Here is a 20,360-nt window from a genome sequence, read left to right on the forward strand (position 1 = left end):
ATATACTATCATAAACTAGTCCAGCTAACTTTCTGAGTTAACTTGGACAAAAGGAAAATGTTACAGGAGATGTGTTTATTGAGTGATATGAATGTATACAAGCCTATTCAGCTGCTCGGATGACTTCATATGTATCACCAGGATAATTTGAGGGGGTGCCAAGCCCACCCCTATATCCAAAAATTCGAAATTTATGTCAGTGCCAGTAGTGTTTGCACAGGTCAGTAGAATTGTCATGCTGCTGGATATCATGCAAAAAGTTTCAGCCTCTGATTGTCAGTAAGTAGCACTGTCATTTGGACAAGGTTCAAAAAGATTCTAACGTGAGTTCAGCCATGAGCCTCAATCTCTTACATATATAATTCTAGCTTCAAAACCCACAAATCTTTCCCTTCCATGTTTCCAAGAAAGACTTGGGTATGGCTCATCACTAATGTCAGACCAAATCCTAATCAACCAATCACTTACAAAATGGATAATATAGCCTCATTCCTTAACAAAAGACCACTTGATGTTTGGTACTTAATGAGCGTATCGCAGAGCATTAAAAACGCCTTACAGCAATCCTGCCATTGTATTCGTCTTCATGCCCCCATTTCCCTTAACCTCCATTGGCAAACCACCAGTAGATTGTGACCAAGGCCTTTGAAGGGAAGCAAAACTTTTCATGTTCTCCTTGGACCCAGTCCAGGATCCCAGTTTCTCCAATGAGCCATTGTTTCGGGCACCTTCATATCCTGACCTTCTATCACCCTGCTCAACACTTCTCCAAGTTCCTTGACTGGAAAATATGCCCAATGACTCAAATGGTCTGCTGCCTGACTGTGAGGAAGGCCTCTCTGAATAGTCAAAGCTCAAGCTGGCATCACTACGTCCTGATCGGGAACCTGGCCTGCTGTCAGTTCGCCCCGACCGGGAACTTGGCCTGCTGTCAGTTCGCCCTGACAATGACCCAAACCTTTCAATAAACTCACCACGTCCTCGAGACCCAGGCCTATCACCAACTTTTTGAGAAAACCGCACTTGGTCATCAAGTTTTCGTATCAGTTGCTCCAATTCCTTCTCTTTGATCTGAATTTGCTCAAATATACCCCCAGGGCCAGTATCTCCAATTTGCACATTCTGATCAGAAACATGACCATTTACTGTGATCGCACCTGTATCCATCCCTTGTCTGCTTGACTCATACAGAATCCTAAGCTCTTCCTTCAGATTCAATTCATCTTGTGTCTCTGGCCTGAAAAAAAATCAGGGCTGGCAATCAGAAGAAATCCAAAAGCATAGCAAATTTCACTTTTACCTTCGAAACGAGGCAATTTTAGATGAGAACCTCCTTTGCAAAGATTGATTACAAAAGGTTGTACCCACTACATGACCAGGTTGAGGATTGATTTTCTAAGCAAGAACACTACAGAGAACAACAGGTGAAGTATTGATTTCCCAAGGAAAAAGACTGCAGGAAAAATTTCAAAAAGTTGATCATCTTTTGTGATATGCTTTAACAGAAAAAAGTTACAATCTTTGCAAATAATTCAGAATCCAGATTATGGAAAAGACCTTAAAATTTTGCATGACATAGATTTTGGGAAAGAGACTACAACCACATGAAATAGAGATTGTGGGAAGGAACCATGTGATATGAACTATTCAAACTTGCATGGAACAAATAACACATAAGAAGAATGATGCACTTGTTGAGAAAAGCACATTAGTTTTATTAAAAGTCAACATGAAGTAAACTGGTAAGTATGGCCTTTTGCAATCCGAACCTTTGAAAGTCTTTGCAATATCTTGCATAATTTGAAATAGCCAAAATCATGGCCAGATATATTTCTGCCATTTGCCATATAAAGCGCCTCATAGCATTGTATTGAGAAAATCGCTCTCTCACTTTTTCCTTGTCCTTCTCAACTTATCGAGCTTAAATACCACCTCACTATGCTATTTCTTGAATGTTGCCCGGATTTGGACATGATATCTGTGACCAGAATGAGAAACGTGTAATCTTGCACAGCAGAAAGGAAAGCAAACGCAGAGTGAATAGAGAAGGAGACTGAATGGAACTAGAGTATGTTTACTACCCTTTCAACTATCTCTGAAAGCCGGCTTCATGGTTCCATTGCCTCTACAAAGAAGTGAACCTGTGGTTGTCTCAAGGTGCAAGAGTGACTTACTGTAATTTGACTTTTGGCAAAGGATGCTAGAACATCGCAAACTTTCTCAAGTAGGCAAGTCTGGACTCTGCAGTTTCTTGGGTTGCGACCGAGGTTCAGCACACATTTTCTGAAGTGATATGATCGGTAAACAGCGGTGAGTTTTAAAAAATTTCAGCAAGAAGTCACTAAGGGAACATGATGCAAGTGACAAAGAATCATTGCCTCGGTAGAAAGGCACAAATTGCATGTTGCAAGGTCTATGGAAGATGGACAGAATCACGTAAATACAATTGATGTTAATAAAAAAAAGGTGAAGTTTTCCATTGATATTTGGTGAAGTTCAAAAACTTGCACCATTAGACCTGAAGTGGATGGAATAGGGTGACTTGGTAGATTTGCCTCAATAGTTGCAACTTTACCTTGAGGCTTTTCAATTACAACCAACCTTGGCTGAAGCTCAATCAAGTTTAGTACAGCACACATCTAGAACATTGCTTAACGCTCAAGAGTGGAGTAGTACTTTTGCTCCTTCAAAACAGATAGGCTCAAATATCTAATGGCCACATGATGCACTTTATCTTCATCCAAGATATTGTTTGCTGACAATGTGTCTACTTTGGGACTTATTATGATCAATATACTAGTCACTGTATTGTACAATTGGGTATGGATGCTTGTGCCAGTATCAAGTATTGTACTTTTCCAACAACAATGTACTAGAATACAGTAAGGACATGTTTACGGTAGTAGCAAGTCCACATGTTGCTGCAGGTCAATCGTATTACATGCTAGCATGTTCTTTTATTTGGTATGTAGAGTGCAAGGAACTAAATGAATATTTGGTTACTACAGAGTGCATTTATCCTAAAGATGTTGTCACCAGTGTGGATCTCTTGCGGTAGCCGTGAGCATAAGTCTTGTAAAGCAACATGGATATCTTGGGGTGGCTATGGACATATGTCGGAAGTGGTGCAGCAATGGAAGTAAAGACAAGTGCTGAAATAAACTATTGAACACAAGATACAAGAGAAAGAAAATAGAAGAACACTGCAAAGGAAGAGAACTCAGAGATGTGCTCGGGAAATGGAATCCATATACCAAACACGAGAATAACGCGTACAACAATGAGTCACTGGCCGCATGGGTACTAACACTGGCTCCTCTCTCCAAGAAGTCCACGTGTGGTGGTGAAAACTAAATGAGGAGGAGCCATAGACTAAATAGGATAAGAATATGGAATCAATAAATGCTTGGTTGCATTTAACCGATTGGTAGCAATAAATCCCAATCTACATGGAAAATGCCCACAAAAAAATGCCTAAAATACGAACTAGAGTACCCAACCCATCTAGCATGCAAAGACTCACACATGAGGTGACAAATACTTTGCTAACAGTATGTATCTTGTGAAGCAGCCACTATGGGTGACCGTGGCATCTAGGGGAGCTTAACGTTTGTGAACACACTAAGTGACAAGAAGTAACTTGCAAATCAAGAGAAACACCTAGTTTATGACAGGCATCTCCCTTGTTGTATTTCATATAGCTCTATACCTCAAATTTCTCATAGTAACTCATGTTTGGCTACACATCTCCTAAATCAAGATGACAGAATTCATATATGAAACATTCGAACCTAGCTGGACTGAAGTAACCATAGAACACCCTTTTTCGTCAAACCATGGTGGTCTATTCTTTCATAAAAAAAGACTTTGGATTTTCCTCAACCACCTTGTTTCGCTATGTGCTACTTCCAAAGGGCCTATTAAAGTCATGGCTCAAAGATCAGAGTTCATTGTTAAAGATGAGTAGAACTTCCTTTGATCCTGAACTAATGGACTTGGAAGAGGGGGATTTGAGGAGGGCACCAAAGTATCAGAGTGAGAAATCAAAAGTTAGTGTAGTTCACTTATGCAAACCTTAGTCTCACAATAGCTCTAATACCATGTGAGGCTTTGCAAAGAAAACACGTGTACGAACACGACTAACAACTGGACTTAGAGACTCTCAGAGCACACAAACACACATTGTAGGTCGTCCAAAACCCACAGATCCAAGATCATGACAAATTACTGACAGGAGTGTCCTCTCATATTCAATGGGCTGATTGGGACACTCACCATGCCTGCTCAATCAAGGTCTAGAGAGATTTCTACAGGATAGCGTAGCAAGATATTCTGCAACATGCTACAAGTTGTCAAAGAAAAGTTGAGGCCAAGAGGAGAGAAATTGATGTAATGATCCTGTAGAACTTACTAGATCCTCCTATCACATAGAGCCAATGCAACAAGAAGAGGTGTAGGCAACTCAATTCTCTTGTTGCAGGTGGCAAGCAAACTTGATAGTCCCCCCCAAGCACTTTCTTTGCAATCTAGGAGGGTGGCCAACTAGTTATCATCAATGGATAACAAGGCGTGGCACTACCTATTGTCCCTTAAAGGAATATCCATATCATCAACCCAAAGGGAAGACCTAGCGGTTGGAGATATGTATACCCTGGTCTACGATCCAAGGGTGGCTCCCCTAAATGTGGGAGTGTAGAACTCTAGATGAGCTAGAGTGGGACCCAAGAGAGTAGCTCTAGCTAGCCACCATGAGGTTGCCAAGGAGCAACAATGCTTCTTGCCCTAAACAACAAAATAGACACGCATATTCTAATGCAGGGGATGGATTAGGCACCCTCACACACCAAACATTTGGCACATCACAACACGAATGCTTTTAGCTAGAACTTTTGGAGATACCTATGTAATAGCTAGTGCCCGAGGACATTATCCTACTTCATTCAGCTTCTCATACATGGGAGCTAGGCAATCGAGAATTGGTTGGCCCAAGTGCATCAAGATGGAGTTTGCAAACACTGCCCATGGCAACACTTGAAGACAACAAAGCATTCTCTCTCTTACAAGGCATCCCAGTTGGTGTGCGAAGGAATTTGTCATCTTATCTTTCAAGTGGCACCTAGCTTGGCATGTATACCTTGGGGGGCCTTCTGGCAGTCGGTCAGCCAAGGCTGCCACCTATTGCATGAGACAAAGATACATGAAACAATCTCCATCATCAAGGCACGCTCTTATGCTGTGGTTGGCTTGGATACACTAGCCATCCATCAAGTATCTGTATAAGCCTATTACATCATGATCAAAGGTTTGGGAGAGCATTGGAAGCCTCACAAGGTGGGAAATCAAGAAGGCACACTACCAAATGACCTTTGGTGGTGAGAACCTCTCACTATATATGACCTTGGCAAAGCCCAAGACATCCATCATTCACTCCCTCCACAACGATTGGGACCCACTGCTGCTATGGGGTGAGTCCCATGCCTCTCAAGAGCTCTAATAGCAGAGCTTACTCATCTAGGGTCTGTTAACAATCACGTGTCTCTCACCACACTCAGCTTGCTGTTTGAAGCAAATTTGTCACAAAGAACACAGATTTTCTGCCTTGTTTGGGCCTTTAGACGAAGTGTGTGGAGCATCTACAACTTCTCTTTGTACAGTGTAACTTATCTCTCCTCCGTTCGGGCAAACCAACACTTGCATGTTTGCAAGTCTTTTTGAAGAGTTATGAAGTACCACCATCTCAATGCTTTTGATGATGTCAATGCAAAGACTAATCAATCTTCTGCCAATAGGCAGTCCAACTAATCTAACCATCACAAAGAGCAAGGCAGAGATCAACAGTCCGAGCCTCATTCTTGCTCTACTGGATTGAGTAAATTGGGACCCCCGTCTCCCCCCCCCCCCCCCCCCTTGCAACAAGAGTCTATGCTTAAGCTCTGAGCTTCTAAAGCACTTGGAAGAAGAAACCTAGTATACCACTAGTTTACAACAACAGAAGGAGAAATGGACTCAGCCAAACTAAGAGTCCGTGCAAGACTGCAGCAAGCTAAATAGGCCACTTACACTAATGGGAAATTTCAAGGTCGGCGTAGCTACTACTCCAACTTAGAGAGCATCATTTCCATCGTTACGCTGGAATTGGACAGTAGTCCCATACTTTACAGATGCGAGTTAAGACCCTCTCACAATGAGATCTCCCATGTGTTCATTTACTACATGTAACTTGCAAATATGAAGCACTTTCCTCTAAGGCCTACAAGCATAGGAAAACTAGATGCTGTCAAAAACTTGCAAAACCTTAACAGTTTCCACTAAAAACTAAAAACAGAGAAGCCCAACCATGCTTGATGCAGATGGAGGAGCACCAACAAGCATCTCATCAAGACATCCAAGAAAGTCAAATACCAATGACATGGGAATGCATGTGAGGAATTTAGTCACAGCAAAATGCTCTAAAGTCAAAGACTCATCAAGTAAGGAACCTACATCACATCAAAGAAGCTAAGGCAACATCCAGTCAATGGGATACACTTAAAAAATTACTGTGCAGACATGATGAGAAAGAAACCTGTCAACTGCACGATGTTCAAGCTCAAGGTCCATCTTGCGCCAATCCTGGCCCCTCTCTGCGAGAAGAACTTCCCGTGGTTTAGCATTTCCAAATGGATCCACTTTCGGTCTAGGCCTGGCATTAACCTCTGTAGACACTTCCGGGATATCCGACTTCCTTGAATGGCTACTTGAAGGCCTGCTATCCCTCACAACTTTGTCTGGCTGTTGCTGATCCTCACCCCTTTCAGCGAGAACCTCCTCACGAGGCCTTGCAGAGCCAAAGGGGTTAGGCTTTGGCTTGGGGTGGGGTGGGGGCAACATGTCAAGTGCATCTGTCTGCATAGGATGTAGAGACTGTGTAGGATCTGCAGCAACCGTATGAGCAAAAGATAGGTGGCTTATTGTTTGTTCCTCACCATGAGTACCGTGGGGTCTTTTAGAGATCCAGCCCTCTGAATTGTCTGCTCGTGACTGCCTAGTTCCAACTGGATTCTGTGACCTCACAGCTGGAGCTGGAAGATACTTTTTAGCAGTGCCCCAGTTTACAGCTTCATCAGCTCGAGACGACTGCATTTCCTGATTATATGACCGCCTCCGATTATCATCTACAGGTCTAAGTTTTTTACCTGATCCCCAATTATCAACTTCATCTGCGCGGGAAGGAGGAGGTGCCTCCCTGTTGACCGGGCGAGGGGCCCTTCTGCTGCTATCAAACCGTGCAACTCCATCATTTGCACTCTCCTTCGTTGAACTCCAATTGTTGCTTTCGTCTGCACGAGATGGCTCAACCCTCTCTCTAGTCCTTGGAAAAGTCTCAGTGTCTCTGCCACTTTGAAAACCACTTGGCCATGTGTGATCGCGAGGCTGATCGAATCCGTCCGGTCTGCCTCTGTAATCTCTAAATGCTCCACCCAAACCCCCATAATTTTCCTGGTCTGTGGATCTGCTGCTGGGGCCAGTAGGAAGCATTAACATTTCGTCAGGGGTGAGGCCGCGAGACTCAGAAGAAGAGGACCTTACTCTGCTGCCATGAGAGACTGATTTGCCGTACGAAAACTCGGAGAGGGAGAAGGTCTGCTGCTTCTTCTTAGGCTTGGAGGAGAGGGACTCAGTCAGGGTGGGGAATGCATCGGGTTGAGGGACAGGGGAGGCTTTGGAAGCTGCAGCGGCGGCGAGCTCCCGCTCTTCTTCTTCGGCCCGCTCGGCCTCGGCAGCCCAGGCGCCGATGACGCCCCAGGGGCTGGCCATTGGCTGATGCGATCAGAGGAAGGAGCTGTATGTCCGATGCGATGGAGGAGCTGTACAGAAGCGGGGTGGGCGGGAGCGGGGGCGGGGGCGGGGGCGGGGGCGGGGGACCGGGGCCGATCTGAACGTGCCTATGGTGGGAGATGGCGGCTGGCGTGCTGGCTTGGCTATGGCGACGGCGACAAAGGAGACTGCACTAATAGTTGTCTCAGGTCTTCATTACTTTGTCGAGAGAGAGAGAGAGAGAGAGAGAGGGGGCGGGGTCCATAGTGGGGTCCACTGGATTTTTTGGGCCAGTCGGTGCATTCCATCCTGGCACCTGCTGGGCTGGGAGATCGTCATTCTTCCATCCTTTGTAGGCTATCACCTACTGGCACCTGCGATCGTCTGAAAATCTCTCTTTTGGTTGGATTCCCAAAAACACATTTTCTTTTTATATTCTTTTCAAAAGCTTAGAACTTTTAAACCCCGTGGCGTACTTCTCACTCTCGAGTCCCTCTACGCTCTCTCTGCCGTGTCCCTTACGGCCTCTACCACCAGGGTCCACGACCAGCCAGTGCCAGCTGGCAGCGCCTATCGCTCTCTCTCTTGCATGCGACTCTCTCTCTCTCTCTCTCCCTTTCTCGTTCAACATGTGACCCACCCTCGTATGCACAACATATCCTTAGGGTCGTGTCATGCCGGGTGCATACGACATACAGAGTTACACTGGCTATATCTCAAGGGAGTTGCCTTTGGTGTTCATCACGACTCACACCCTCACGTGATTTGGATTGTGTCAAACCAATCAAGCGACTATGCTTCCAACTCTTCCAGCATATTCCACTAATCTCCTCACAATTAACCCCAGCAATGCAACTAGGTCATAGTGGGAGGAGTGGGGTTTCCATCCCCACACTATAGTCTAGCGTGGCATAACTCTAAGAGTTGGATTGCACCCGTACAAGCAAGGTTATTCTAAATATCCAATGCTTGTGACTGTGCCATAGACTAGAATAAGCAAAAGAAAGTCTATGCTAATGCAGAAAAGAAAATGAGACAACTATAAGATCTCTCAGAAGGCTAGCATTAATGACAAAAAGTAAATGAAAAATGATTGGATACGTCAGGAGCAACATTTTCATCCAAGCTAATCAATTTGGCTTGGCTTTGCTAGCACACAACTAGCATACCCATTGATTGGATACATCAAGAGCAACATTTTCATCCAAGCTAATCAAATGGCTTGGCTTTGCTAGCACACCCATTGAAGGGGTGCTAACAAGGCTACCGAGGGGATCAGGTAGCTCCCCTCCCCCAAAACTACTTAGGCACAACCAAGGGTTATTAAGGGGGAGTGATGTTTTACTCCCCCATTAACCCTACGTGCAACCTAGCTTTAGGGGCAGCATCACACAAAGGCTTTACAAAGGACAATAGGATTGTAGCAAGGGGAACCTTGCCCCCATTGGTTCAATCACAACTCACACCTGGGTTTTCAAATGACATGATATGGATCAAACATCAACAACTCGCAAGAGAGATGAAAGAACAGCATTGGCTAGAGCTCGAACGGCTTTTTTGGCAAGCCAATCAAACACCATAGCATTGTTAACATGAAGATAGCACAAAGCATTCTCTAAGTGCTAAGAGGGGAAGCAAAGGACTCTCCTCAACCCACTCCCCTTATTGGCCATGGGTGCAACAACATAGAAGCTAGGTTAACAAACACCCCCCACCCCACAACTACCAACTACAACACTCTAAGTTCCAAGGTTTATGCTTGCAAGATGCCATCACCTTCCAATGGCAATTTTCCTTACAAAGAAAATGGAACTATGTAGATACATTCAACAAAACCAATGACAAGGTGGATATGGTTTTCCTCTTATAATATAAAATTGCATGCCTTTTGTTCATCTAAGATTTGAAATGAAACTTTAGTAGCCTAAAAATCTTTGAAATTGCTACTTTAATAAAATATTCATCACAAATGCATATAAAGCTTGATGTGCATAGTGCTTTTTGTAAAGTTGCACTATCTAAAAAATTTGTAGCAAAATTGTAATGTAGGTAGTTGTACATTATATATAATAAGGAAGAAGATAATGCAACATCACTTTATGTAGACATAAGAATCATATTGCATTAGTTGAGATTGACACATTAGTGGATGAATGTCCAAAGCACCTTGTACAAGATAAAAGTAAACAAAGCAAAAATTAATCAAGAATACAAAAAAAAAGGATGTGCAACGCATAAGTGTATAATGATAAAGAATTATGCACAAACTTTTTACCAGACATGAAACATAGAACCATACTACTTGCATAGCATACCAAAAAGCTGACTTAATACTCTCTAGATTATTAAGAGAGAATGCATGTTTCTCCCATTGAAGTTTAGGTATTGTGGACCTCTAATGTATTATTGTTCTCACTTGTTTGCAACAAAAATGCTCTCAAATCACATAGCACAATTACCTCTAATTTCAACCTCCAATTCTTTCTACTAGCGTTCCGCGCATGCTTCACTGCTTCACGGGAGCTTCACTGCCTTGAAGTGGCGCTCAACAATCCATTTCTCATATTTCTCTCTTCTTTTTCCTCTCTATTTCTAATTTTTTAATTTACTCTCTCTCTCTCTCTCTCCCAAATTCCCTATGTCTAATTCTCTCTCTCTCTCTCTCTCTCTCTCTCTCTCTCCTAGTCTCTCTTAAAGTATGTAAATTTTATCTTTTCCCTATATATAATTCTCTCTTTATGTTTATATTCTCTCTCTTTTTCTCCTCTCTCTCCTTTTACTCTCTCTCTCTCTCTCTCTCTCTCTCTCTCTCTCTCTCTCTCTCTCTCTCTCTCTCTCTCTCTCTCTCTCTCTGCCCCTTTTTATTCTGCTCCCCTTTCTCCTATTTTTTCTTTTTTTCTTCTCTCCCTCTCTCTCTTTTAAATTTTATCCTCTCTCTCTCTCTCTCTCTCTCTCTCTCTCTCTCTCTCTCTCTCTCTCAAAATATTTAAATTAAAAAAAACCTCTCATTTCTCTTTTTCCCCATCTCTCTTCCTCTTTCCTCTTTCGTCTTCTTCTTCTTCTTCTTCTCTCTCTCTCTCTCTCTCTTTTTTCCTTTTTTCTTCTCTCTTTAATTTTTTCTCTTTTTTAAAAAAATTTATCTTCTCTCTCTCTATAAATCTCTCTGTGTTCAAATTCTCTCTCTTCTTCTTCTTTTTTTATCTATCTCATTTTCTTCTCTCTGTCTCTCTCCCCCTCTCTCCTCTCTTTTCCTTTTTTCTTTTCCTCTCTCTCTCTTTTAAATTTTATATTTTCTATCTCTATAATTCTTTCTATGCTCCCCACTCTCTCTCTCTCCCTCCCTCCCTCTCTTCTTTCTATTTTGCTCTCTCTCTCTCTCTCTCTCTCTCTCTCTTCTTAATTTAATTTAAAAAAAGTTTAAATTAAAAATTTTAATCTCATAGTCTCCTTATTTTAATTAAAAAGAAAGTTTAAATTAAAAAGTTTGATCTAACTATGAGTGAGAGAGAGAGAGAGAGAGAACCTAGGCCCTACACATGAGAGAGAGGGGGGGGAGAAGATAAATGTTTAATTTAAAAAAGACTATTATATTTCCTCTTTCCCCCCTCCTCTCTCTGTCTTCTTCTTCTTCTTCTTCTCTCTCTCTCTCTCTCTCTCTCTCTCTCTCTCTCTCTCTCTCTCTCAAAGTGTGTGAAAATTTATGTTCGAAAAACTTTAAATTTAACAAATATTTTTAAAATATTTAATTAAAAGAAAATTTTAGACTAAAAATTTTAATCTAACTAAGAGAGAGAGAGAGAGAGAGAGAGAGAGAGAGAGAGAGGAGGGGAGGGGGAGGAATTTAATTTAAAAGGAGCGGGGGAAAAAAAAGAGAGAGATTATAAGTCAGAGATAGGGGAGGGGGTTTTAATTAAAAAAATGGAGTTGAGGGACAAGGCTCTAATGAAAAAAGGGAGGGGGGAGAGAAAATGAGAGATTACACGTGAGAAAGAGGGGAGGGGAGGGGGTTTTGATTGAAAAAGGGAGGTTTAGAAAAGGGGGTAGGTTCAGGAAGCCCTCTAGAGGTTTGGGGCTTTCTAAACCTATAGCGAAAATAATATAGTAGTAAGATAATTCTCTACATTGAAATTTGAAACCAAGATTGTTGATCTACAATTCTAGAAAAACTAGCACTTTTTGCATGCTTCATGCACAAGAACTTTGTATATCACTTTGCATTGTCTTGTAATGATGTTGTGAAGGAATCTATGTGTGTGTGTGTATAGGGAGAAGGTCAACATGTTGAATAAGATCCACACCCCCCCCCCCCCCTCCAAGCTTAGTAATGTGACTTTGAACCTTGGAGGTAATTTCAAAGATGAGGGCATTTTGGGTGACCTACTTGCGCCTACAATCCCAAAATCTAAGGAAATGAAACATTATCGTCATATGTGGCTGCATGGGAGTGAGACCATTTACCTTACCAAAGATCCAATCAGAGAGATGCATCAAAGATCCCAACACCACTCTCCAAGTGTCAAACAAAAATGACCAAATATTTGTAGCTAAGGAGCATGAAATAAATTTATGGTAGGAAGATTCCACATTGGTAGTATAAAACATTTGCCATTTGAAATAAGATGCGTAGAAAGAGCTGAGGCAAGGGGCAAATCACCTATCAACATTTTCCAAAGAAAAACTTTGCATTCAAATGGAGCATTAGTGAGCCACCCTTCCAAAGCCATCAATTTCCATCGTGCCTTGCTTTTATGTAATCCCAAAACACCATTGGCTTTGGTCACCAATCAATGTTGATCTCTAATCATAAGGTGATATATGTGGTTAATAGAAGCCCTCTCTAGACTCAGTTGACTTGCAAGATCCCAATCTTGCCAAGGATGATTAGAATCAAGGGTGGGAAAGGATTATCAATCTTGTAATTGCAGTGAGATCTTGCCCCCATAAGTCATGGTATCCACAAGGGAATCGAAAAACCTGTCTAAATGTGTGAAAAGACATCATATATGCTCTCTTGTATGCTATTGGATGTAGTTACCCCTACTCGTGGGTTGATTTGATTCCATATGCTTTGCACACAACCACTTACCTCTATCAACAGTTTTTCAATTATGTATATGCTTATGGGATGTATTATTTACTAACAATTTGAGTTCATGATAATCTTTGATACTGGTGCCCTATGCTTAGTCATTGCTAGTTGCTATCTTTGTATTTCGTTACCCCTACTTGTGGGTTGATTTGATTCCATATGCTTTGCACACAACCACTTACCTCTATCAACATTTTTTCAATTATGTATATGCTTATGGGATGTATTATTTACTAACAATTTGAGTTCATGATAATCTTTGATATTGGTGTCCTATGCTTAGTCATTGCTAGTCGCTATCTTTGTATTTCGATTGCTACTCAGATATCCCTAATAGTGGGAGCTTTCTTTCTTGGCTATTGTCCCATAGTTGGATTGACATATACTTAAATATTTGTTTCAACATTACTATAATTACAATTTTTAGCATTGTCTTGTAGAGTAGACATTGTACTTTGGCAATCTATTGCTTGCAATTGGTGTATAGCTCTACACTTTGGTATTCCCTCCTATTTTTCCCTTGTTTTGGCTGAGTTTTGAGGATATGTAGCCATATGTACCCATCAGTATTTTGCAATTTGGCCATATTCTCCTAAGTAGGGGTTGCATGCAACTCACAAAAGAATTTATGGGACTAATAGGAACTATCCTATAGACCCTCTATCAAGGCTTTTAATTTGGCTTGTTAATATGAAAATAGCTAAAAATGCTTAACACGATCAACCAAGCTTATTGACAATGGAGCCATGAAAGCATCATCTGGAGACTCAAGCAATAGGGAATGAACTAAGTCCAATAATTTCTCATGTGCATGCATATCGACAAAGCAAAGCACGATGAATCCCATATTGCATGGCAACCGTTTGTACATTTTGAATCAATTGTGCAAAGGAGGCACTACCCCCACTTGGAAAGTTAGGCAGAAACCTATAAAGTAGTTGTCCCATAGATCCATTGAAAATTGCATGGCTCAAATAGGAAGAATTAAAGAATAAAGGAAGCCTATCCATAAATTGTAAAAAGGGGCTAATGGACTAACTAAGCATGTCAAACTATAGAAGAAAGTGATTAGATAAAGCATATTGTTGAATACTCTCATCTCCAAAATCTTTAGTAAGAAAGCATAATCTTGCATAACATACATATGGCACAAGCAAGTCCATGTCACCATGTGTTGTGCTAAATGAAGGTAAAGCTCGAGGCTAACGGGCATAGCCAAGACTAGAGATCTTGTTTGAAAGCCACCAATGCAAAATCATCCCAAGAATGACCCTCTAGTGCATCCATTATTGATTGTGCAAAAGTAGGTTGTGAAGGATCGATACATATATTAAAATCACCCATGAGTAAACTAGGTCTTTGTCATGTCAATGTAAGAAATCATTTGGTGCATAAACCCCAACCAACCATAAAACCTCACCTTCAAACACAATTTCGATTACCCATAAACTCCAACCAATCATGAAAACTCACCTTTAAACATAAATAACGTTAGTGCAAGGAATCATTTGGTCATAAACCCCAACTAGCCATAAAATGTCTCCTTTAAACATAATTTCAATCACCAAAAAATGGCAAATTTTATCATTTTTTACAAGTATTGATTGAAATCTCTCATGAGCCAAAGTAGTGCATTGTAGTGCCCCCAATGTAAAACAATCAAAATATATGGCATTCAACAATTCTACCTGCTTCATTATGACTCATGCTCAATAGTGCATAATGCATCCCATTTATTCTCATGCAAAATACACAATGTATCATGCTATTTACTATGAAAGCAAATCCCAGGAACATTCCAAGTGGTGATCTTCATAAAATAGAAAAAGAAAATCAGTTTGAAAGGCTGATCATGCCTTGATTTAACTTTTTTTGCTAGTGCCTCAAGGAGCATCAGCTAGTACTACAAACATATTCTACCCATGATGTTGTGACCTAGTGTTGAGTGTTGAAATGACTTGTTTTTTGGCTGATTTTTGTTGTTTTTGAGAGCTGAATGGTTGATTTTATGAGATGATTGATTGGTTTGAAAGTGGTTTAATAGTGTTTTGGATGATATTGATTGTTTTTTGGAAGTTCATGATGTTTATTAGTGGAGATATGAGGTTCTGTGATGTTTTGATAGGTTCTGATTGGTTCTGTATACCTTCTGTATAACTTTTGTTTTTTTCTGTTTTGTTCTGATTGTCTTCTGTAAGGAGGGATGGAGTATTGATTGATGAAGATTGAGATCTTGTGAAAGCTTATTGAATAGTTTTTGAAAGTTTGAAATGGTTTGAGTATGAGTTATGAGGTTTTGATGACCTTCTATAACCTTCTGTAGGTCTTCTGTATAGCTTCTGTCTTTGTTCTGTTCTGTACTATAGCTGTTCTGGTACTGTTCTGTATGCTTCTGTATGTGTTTTGTTGGATGAGAGTGTAGCTTGGGAAAGTTTTCTAGCCTTGGAAAGAGGTGAATACAAGTGCAAAAGAGCTGAAAGAAGTGAAAGAAGTAGCTGCTGAAGACTCAAGTGAAGAGACTGAAGTGAAGTGACAGTAGTGAGCTATGAAAGGACACTGTAGTGGCTCTGGTGACTCTTCATATCAGACATACCTCTTGGGAGGGGTATTCACGACCTAAGAAGGATTATTGAGAGTGATTTTGAGAGATTGTAGTGAGGATATGATGTATTATTGATGGAGAGAGAGAGAGAGAGAGTCAGAGATAGTCAAAACAGAGTGATTGTATATGAGAGATTGAGAGAGAAGACTATGAAGATATTGAAGATGAATACTATGTGATGTATTTCCATTCAAAGATGGTGTATTCCTTTGGTTTCTTTGTTCTATTGATGGATTTTGTGAAGATATTGAAGAATATGGTTGATTCTATCAAATCCGTGGAAGATCTACATGATGCTGCATGAAGATTTGTTGTGCCTGGTGTTCTTTTCTTCATTGTGATCATATGAAACATAATAAACAAGCTTTTTGATGTTACAAGATAGATTTTCTTGCAAGAGAATTCCCTTTTCCTTGGTGTTCCTTTTGGGGCTCCATGTTTTTGGTGCGCAGCCAGGGAAACTTGCCATCAACAAGCACCAGAAGAGGCTGAAAATGAAGGAAATGGCATTGCCAAGAAGAGAAGAATTCAATGGATGTTTGTAAAGTTCCTTCTTCCATTGAAGAGTTGGAATTTCTCATAATGAGAGCCACTTTCCACAAGAAGTTCATCCCACAATGGCGGAAACACATCACTATCATGATGCGTGCTCTATGTAGTGGACAGTTTCCTCTTCCTGTTGAAGCAGCAGAAACTTGCATCTTGGTGGCAAACTGTTTGGGAACAAACTGAAGAGCAGAAACAAATAGAATGACCATCCATGGAAGATTTGGCATTCATTGAGAAGTTTCCAGACATCATCAAGTGGGAGATTGTGAAGAAGCTTCAGGAATCTTGGTCTATAGAGGTTCACAGAGACAAGAAGGAAAAGAGTTGGAATTTGTTCGTGGATGCTCAATAGCAAGATACGTGGGATTCTTGGTGCACTGATAATCTTCTATTTTTTCAATTAGCAACCCATTGGAAGTTGATAGACAGAGTGTTCTTTACAACATACACTGTTGAAACCATCAGAAGCTAGCATTACTATGATGATGGCACCACCACAATGCTCAGACGTATGCATTTTGACACCTTCAGAACCGAATACCTTCCTCTGTGCAGTGGCATGAAAGAAGAATTCAGAGACGTTGAAAAGAAAGAAGTAGAAGAAATGTTGGCAAGAGAGTCCTCTAGAGACTGAAGCCTTCTGTTAACCCTCTGTGGAGCACTAACAACATAGTGGGGCCAACCCCCTGATGAATGACGCAATAAAGAGGCAAGCGTTAGAACGAGTCCAGAGGTACGTGAGAAGAGAGAAAGCAAAAATTAGAGCCGAGAACGAGCTCGCAGCAGAAGCCGCCTTTGACGCCCTTGTGGAACTATTTACAGAAGTCCCAATGGCACATCAAGCCCTTCCTCCTCCTGCTGGAGGTCCACTTCCAAGCCAGATCCGTCCTGGAAATATTGATGATAGGCCAGCGAATGTAGTTCCATTGCCAGTTTTTAAGGGAGAGTACAATGAAGACCCCGATCTTCATGTAGTAGAGTTTATGGTAGCATGTGTGGCTAATAATGCCAGAAACCCTGAGCATTGGTTAGCAATATTCCCTGCCACTTTCAAGGGCGCAGCGTTTCAGTGGTATGAGAGACAAGCAGCAGGAACTTTTGGCACATGGGACGATCTGAAGTTGGCCTTCCTCACTAAATTCAGGCATGAAGGTTTTGAAGAGCGGATGCGAGAGGAATTTATGAATTTAAGTCAGTCCTCTAGAGAAAGAGTAGAAGCTTATGTCTCACGAATGGAATCCATCCTGAAGAGATGGACTAACCATAATCTAGATGATGGTATTCAGAAGGGGGTGTTTCTCAGAGGATTACAACCGGAAGTCCGTAAGTTTGTGGAGCTGCAAAGACCAGCCACATTGCAAGTTGCAACAGAAGGTGCAAGACCGTACGATGAAGTGGAAGCTAGATTGGCAATGAATCCAGGAAGAGGAGTCCTACCTCCTCTGATGCCAGGAATGATGTACCCACCAAATGCAGTCCCAGGGACTGTCCCCTACTCCTACCAACAGATGCCCCCAGTATCACAGTACAGTGCACCAAATCCACAGTGGCCACAATCAATGCCTCAAATGATAGTTCAACCACAACAACAATGGTCCCAACCAATTTTCTCAATACCAAATTAGCAGCAACAATGGAACTCTACCAACTGGAGCCAACAGCCAACAGTTCAAACGGGAGCTCTGAATCAGAATCAGAACAGAGACCCTTCTGCACCAGCCCAACCTGTTTATGCAGTGATTACAGAGACTCCTCAAAACCCTACTGCCAGTACCTCAGGAGGAGAAAGCTTGAAGGATTACTTATCCAACTTAGTTGCAAGTATCAAAAAGGATTTGATGGATGTGATTACAGAGCAGCTACAGACGCTGAAAGTGAATACCGCTAGCATATCCAATGTTGCAGGAGCAGGAAGAGATGTGATGCGGTCAAATACTTGGTGTGGTAAGTGTCATCAAGCAGGCCATTTAGCCACTGAATGTACACGGAAACCAACCATTCCTGGAGCCTTCTGTTCCTACTGTTTGTGGAAGAACCATACAGAGGATATTTGCTCTCTGAAGGAGATGTATAATAGGAGAAGGAAGGAAGAAGACGCAAGATTCAACTTGCTGGAATCCAAAATGACAACACAGGATATTGGACCCAAGCCTAGAGAGTTTGGTCCTAATTTCGGTCCAAGGAGGTTTCCCTCACAAAGTTACAGAGGAAGACAATCTGGCGGTGGTCAGAGATCAGAAGTGGAGTGTTAGAGATGCGGAGAAAAGGGACACATCTCACCAAATTGTCCAAATCCCAGAAGGTCAGTGGATTATAAGCCCTTATGCAGTCGATGCAAAGGAGAAGGCCACATTGCAAAAGACTGTCCAAGCCCAGCCCTAGTGAAAAACAGTGCTACTGATAGTCCGGCCAAGGCCCAAGAGCCTACCTCCAATTTAGTGGAATTGGAAGTTGCTGCCATCACGCGTGCAAAGAAGAAGGAACCACCTATCCAGGAAGAAAATAATCCTCTTGCCAGAACAGTGAAGTTCAATCTTCCACCAGAAAAACAGAACAGAACAGAGCCTTACAGTGTCGTACAGAGCACTACAGTGCCACAGAGAGTTATAGAGACAATTCTAGAGACAGGACCAGAGGTCCAGGAGATAGAAGAGGAGGAAGTGCCACAAGTGGCAGAAGAAGTTCCCATGATGCCTCTATTGGAAGAAAGAGGGAAAATGAAAATGGGTATTGCCCCATTTCCTAACCGATTAGAGAAGCCAGTGGATCCTATTAAGAACACGATCTGGTTAGAGATCTAGATACCTTTAAACCAAACCTCACATTCCGACAATTATTGATGTTGTCTCCCAATTACCAAAAACGGTTCAAAAGTATACTAACAAGACGAGTGGCTTAAGGATTGCTCCCTCAACAGCAACAAAGTCCAACAAAGCTCCAGAGCCTGTCAAGGAAGTGGACGTGGCTAATGCCTTCCTAGATCCGGGTACCCCAGAGACTGGCGTGTGGATTGAAGGCTGCTTCATTGCAAATGCACTGATTGATGGAGGTTCATCAGTGAACATTATGACGGATGTGACAATGAAGGATCTAGGCCTACAAGGTGTGCAACCCACCCAATGGCTCATCAGACTGGCGGATCTGAGCAGAATCAAGCCTTTGGGCATTCTCCCATATGTGAAGACTATAGTGGCTAGAAAAGATTATTGGCTAACTTATCTGGTGGTGAAGCCAAACTCTTATGGTACATCCTACCCTCTGTTACTAGGCAGACCATGGATTTTTGAAGCCAGAGCAAGGACGGATTGGTTCAAAGGAACCTTGACCTTGGGTAGAGGTCCCAATAAAGTGGTGCTGAAGCTATATGGTTCTCAAAAAGGACATGGATCCACCTCCTTGGAATTATCTTCTAACTCCCCTAATGAGGCTATAGATGGAACATCAGCAGACGAAGATGCTATCAAACAGATCCTTCCCAAGAAAACAGTGGCACGATCCTTAACAGTGGATACTGTAAGCTGACTCCCAAAAGATGCAAAGCCATTATCAATGGGTGAATACTTCCTACCTGAACTAGGAACTATTTCCGAAATCACTTCTGACAGTGAGATAGAAGCATGGATGTACTGTTCTCCCTGTTACATGGCCATAGCAGAGCCAGACACAGAGGCAGAAGAGGAAACAAAGAACCTATTCTTCTCTTACAGAGCTCCTACAGAGACAGAGACAGAGCCAGAGACAGAGCCAGAGACAGAAGAGGATGGAGATGATATTGAATAAGAAGGTTATGAAAGCGAGATGGAAGAGTCTATCTCACTTGAAGAGGATATATATGAAGAAGATGTTCCAGAGGCATCAGAAGCAGACGAGCTCATGCTATGGGACAGAATGGCGATGGTACCATTTGGTCTGGTAAATGGATCTTCTCATATGCAAAATCTTTATAAGCAATGGTTCAAGAAGACCAAGCCGTCTTTCAGCAGTGGCTCTTGCCGTCCTTACCATCCTTGCCAAAGAAAGATGATGATGATGCACCGTGCCAACAAGCACCAGTCCCACAAACCCAACAGAAATCAGAGGGTCCCTGTTATGTGACGTTCCTGGATGCGTCATCAGAAGATGAGTCTTCGATCCAAGAGGTCACTGATTGTGAAACCAAACCCGAAACGGCCCTAATCCCATTTCAACATCTCCAGGAGCAACCTAAGTCTCCACCAAAAGAAGAAGTTGGTTCTAATGGGACATCAGAAGAGGACATCACTCCCTTGAAGGAATCGGACCTGTACCCAGAAGTAGTCCGCGGGACCTTCATCCGTGAAGTAG

The 20,360-nt window shown here is 42.0% G+C and overlaps 1 protein-coding gene across 1 annotated transcript; it reads right to left on the minus strand.

Annotated features, from left to right (window-relative positions):
* Positions 1-248: 248 nt before the first annotated feature.
* LOC148014404 (eukaryotic translation initiation factor 4B2-like) lies at positions 249-7,969 on the minus strand. The gene is made up of 2 exons (XM_087666414.1): positions 6,566-7,969; positions 249-1,237 (listed from the first exon to the last, which is right to left on the minus strand). The coding sequence occupies exons 1-2, from the start codon at positions 7,795-7,797 to the stop codon at positions 556-558; spliced, it is 1,914 nt and encodes a 637-aa protein (XP_087522540.1). The 5' UTR covers positions 7,798-7,969; the 3' UTR covers positions 249-555.
* Positions 7,970-20,360: the final 12,391 nt, after the last annotated feature.

The sequence above is a fragment of the Lygodium microphyllum genome, chromosome 25, assembly GCF_053477565.2.
Source record: "Lygodium microphyllum isolate KBCC chromosome 25, Lygodium_microphyllum_v1.1.10, whole genome shotgun sequence".
Lineage (NCBI taxonomy): Eukaryota > Viridiplantae > Streptophyta > Polypodiopsida > Schizaeales > Lygodiaceae > Lygodium > Lygodium microphyllum.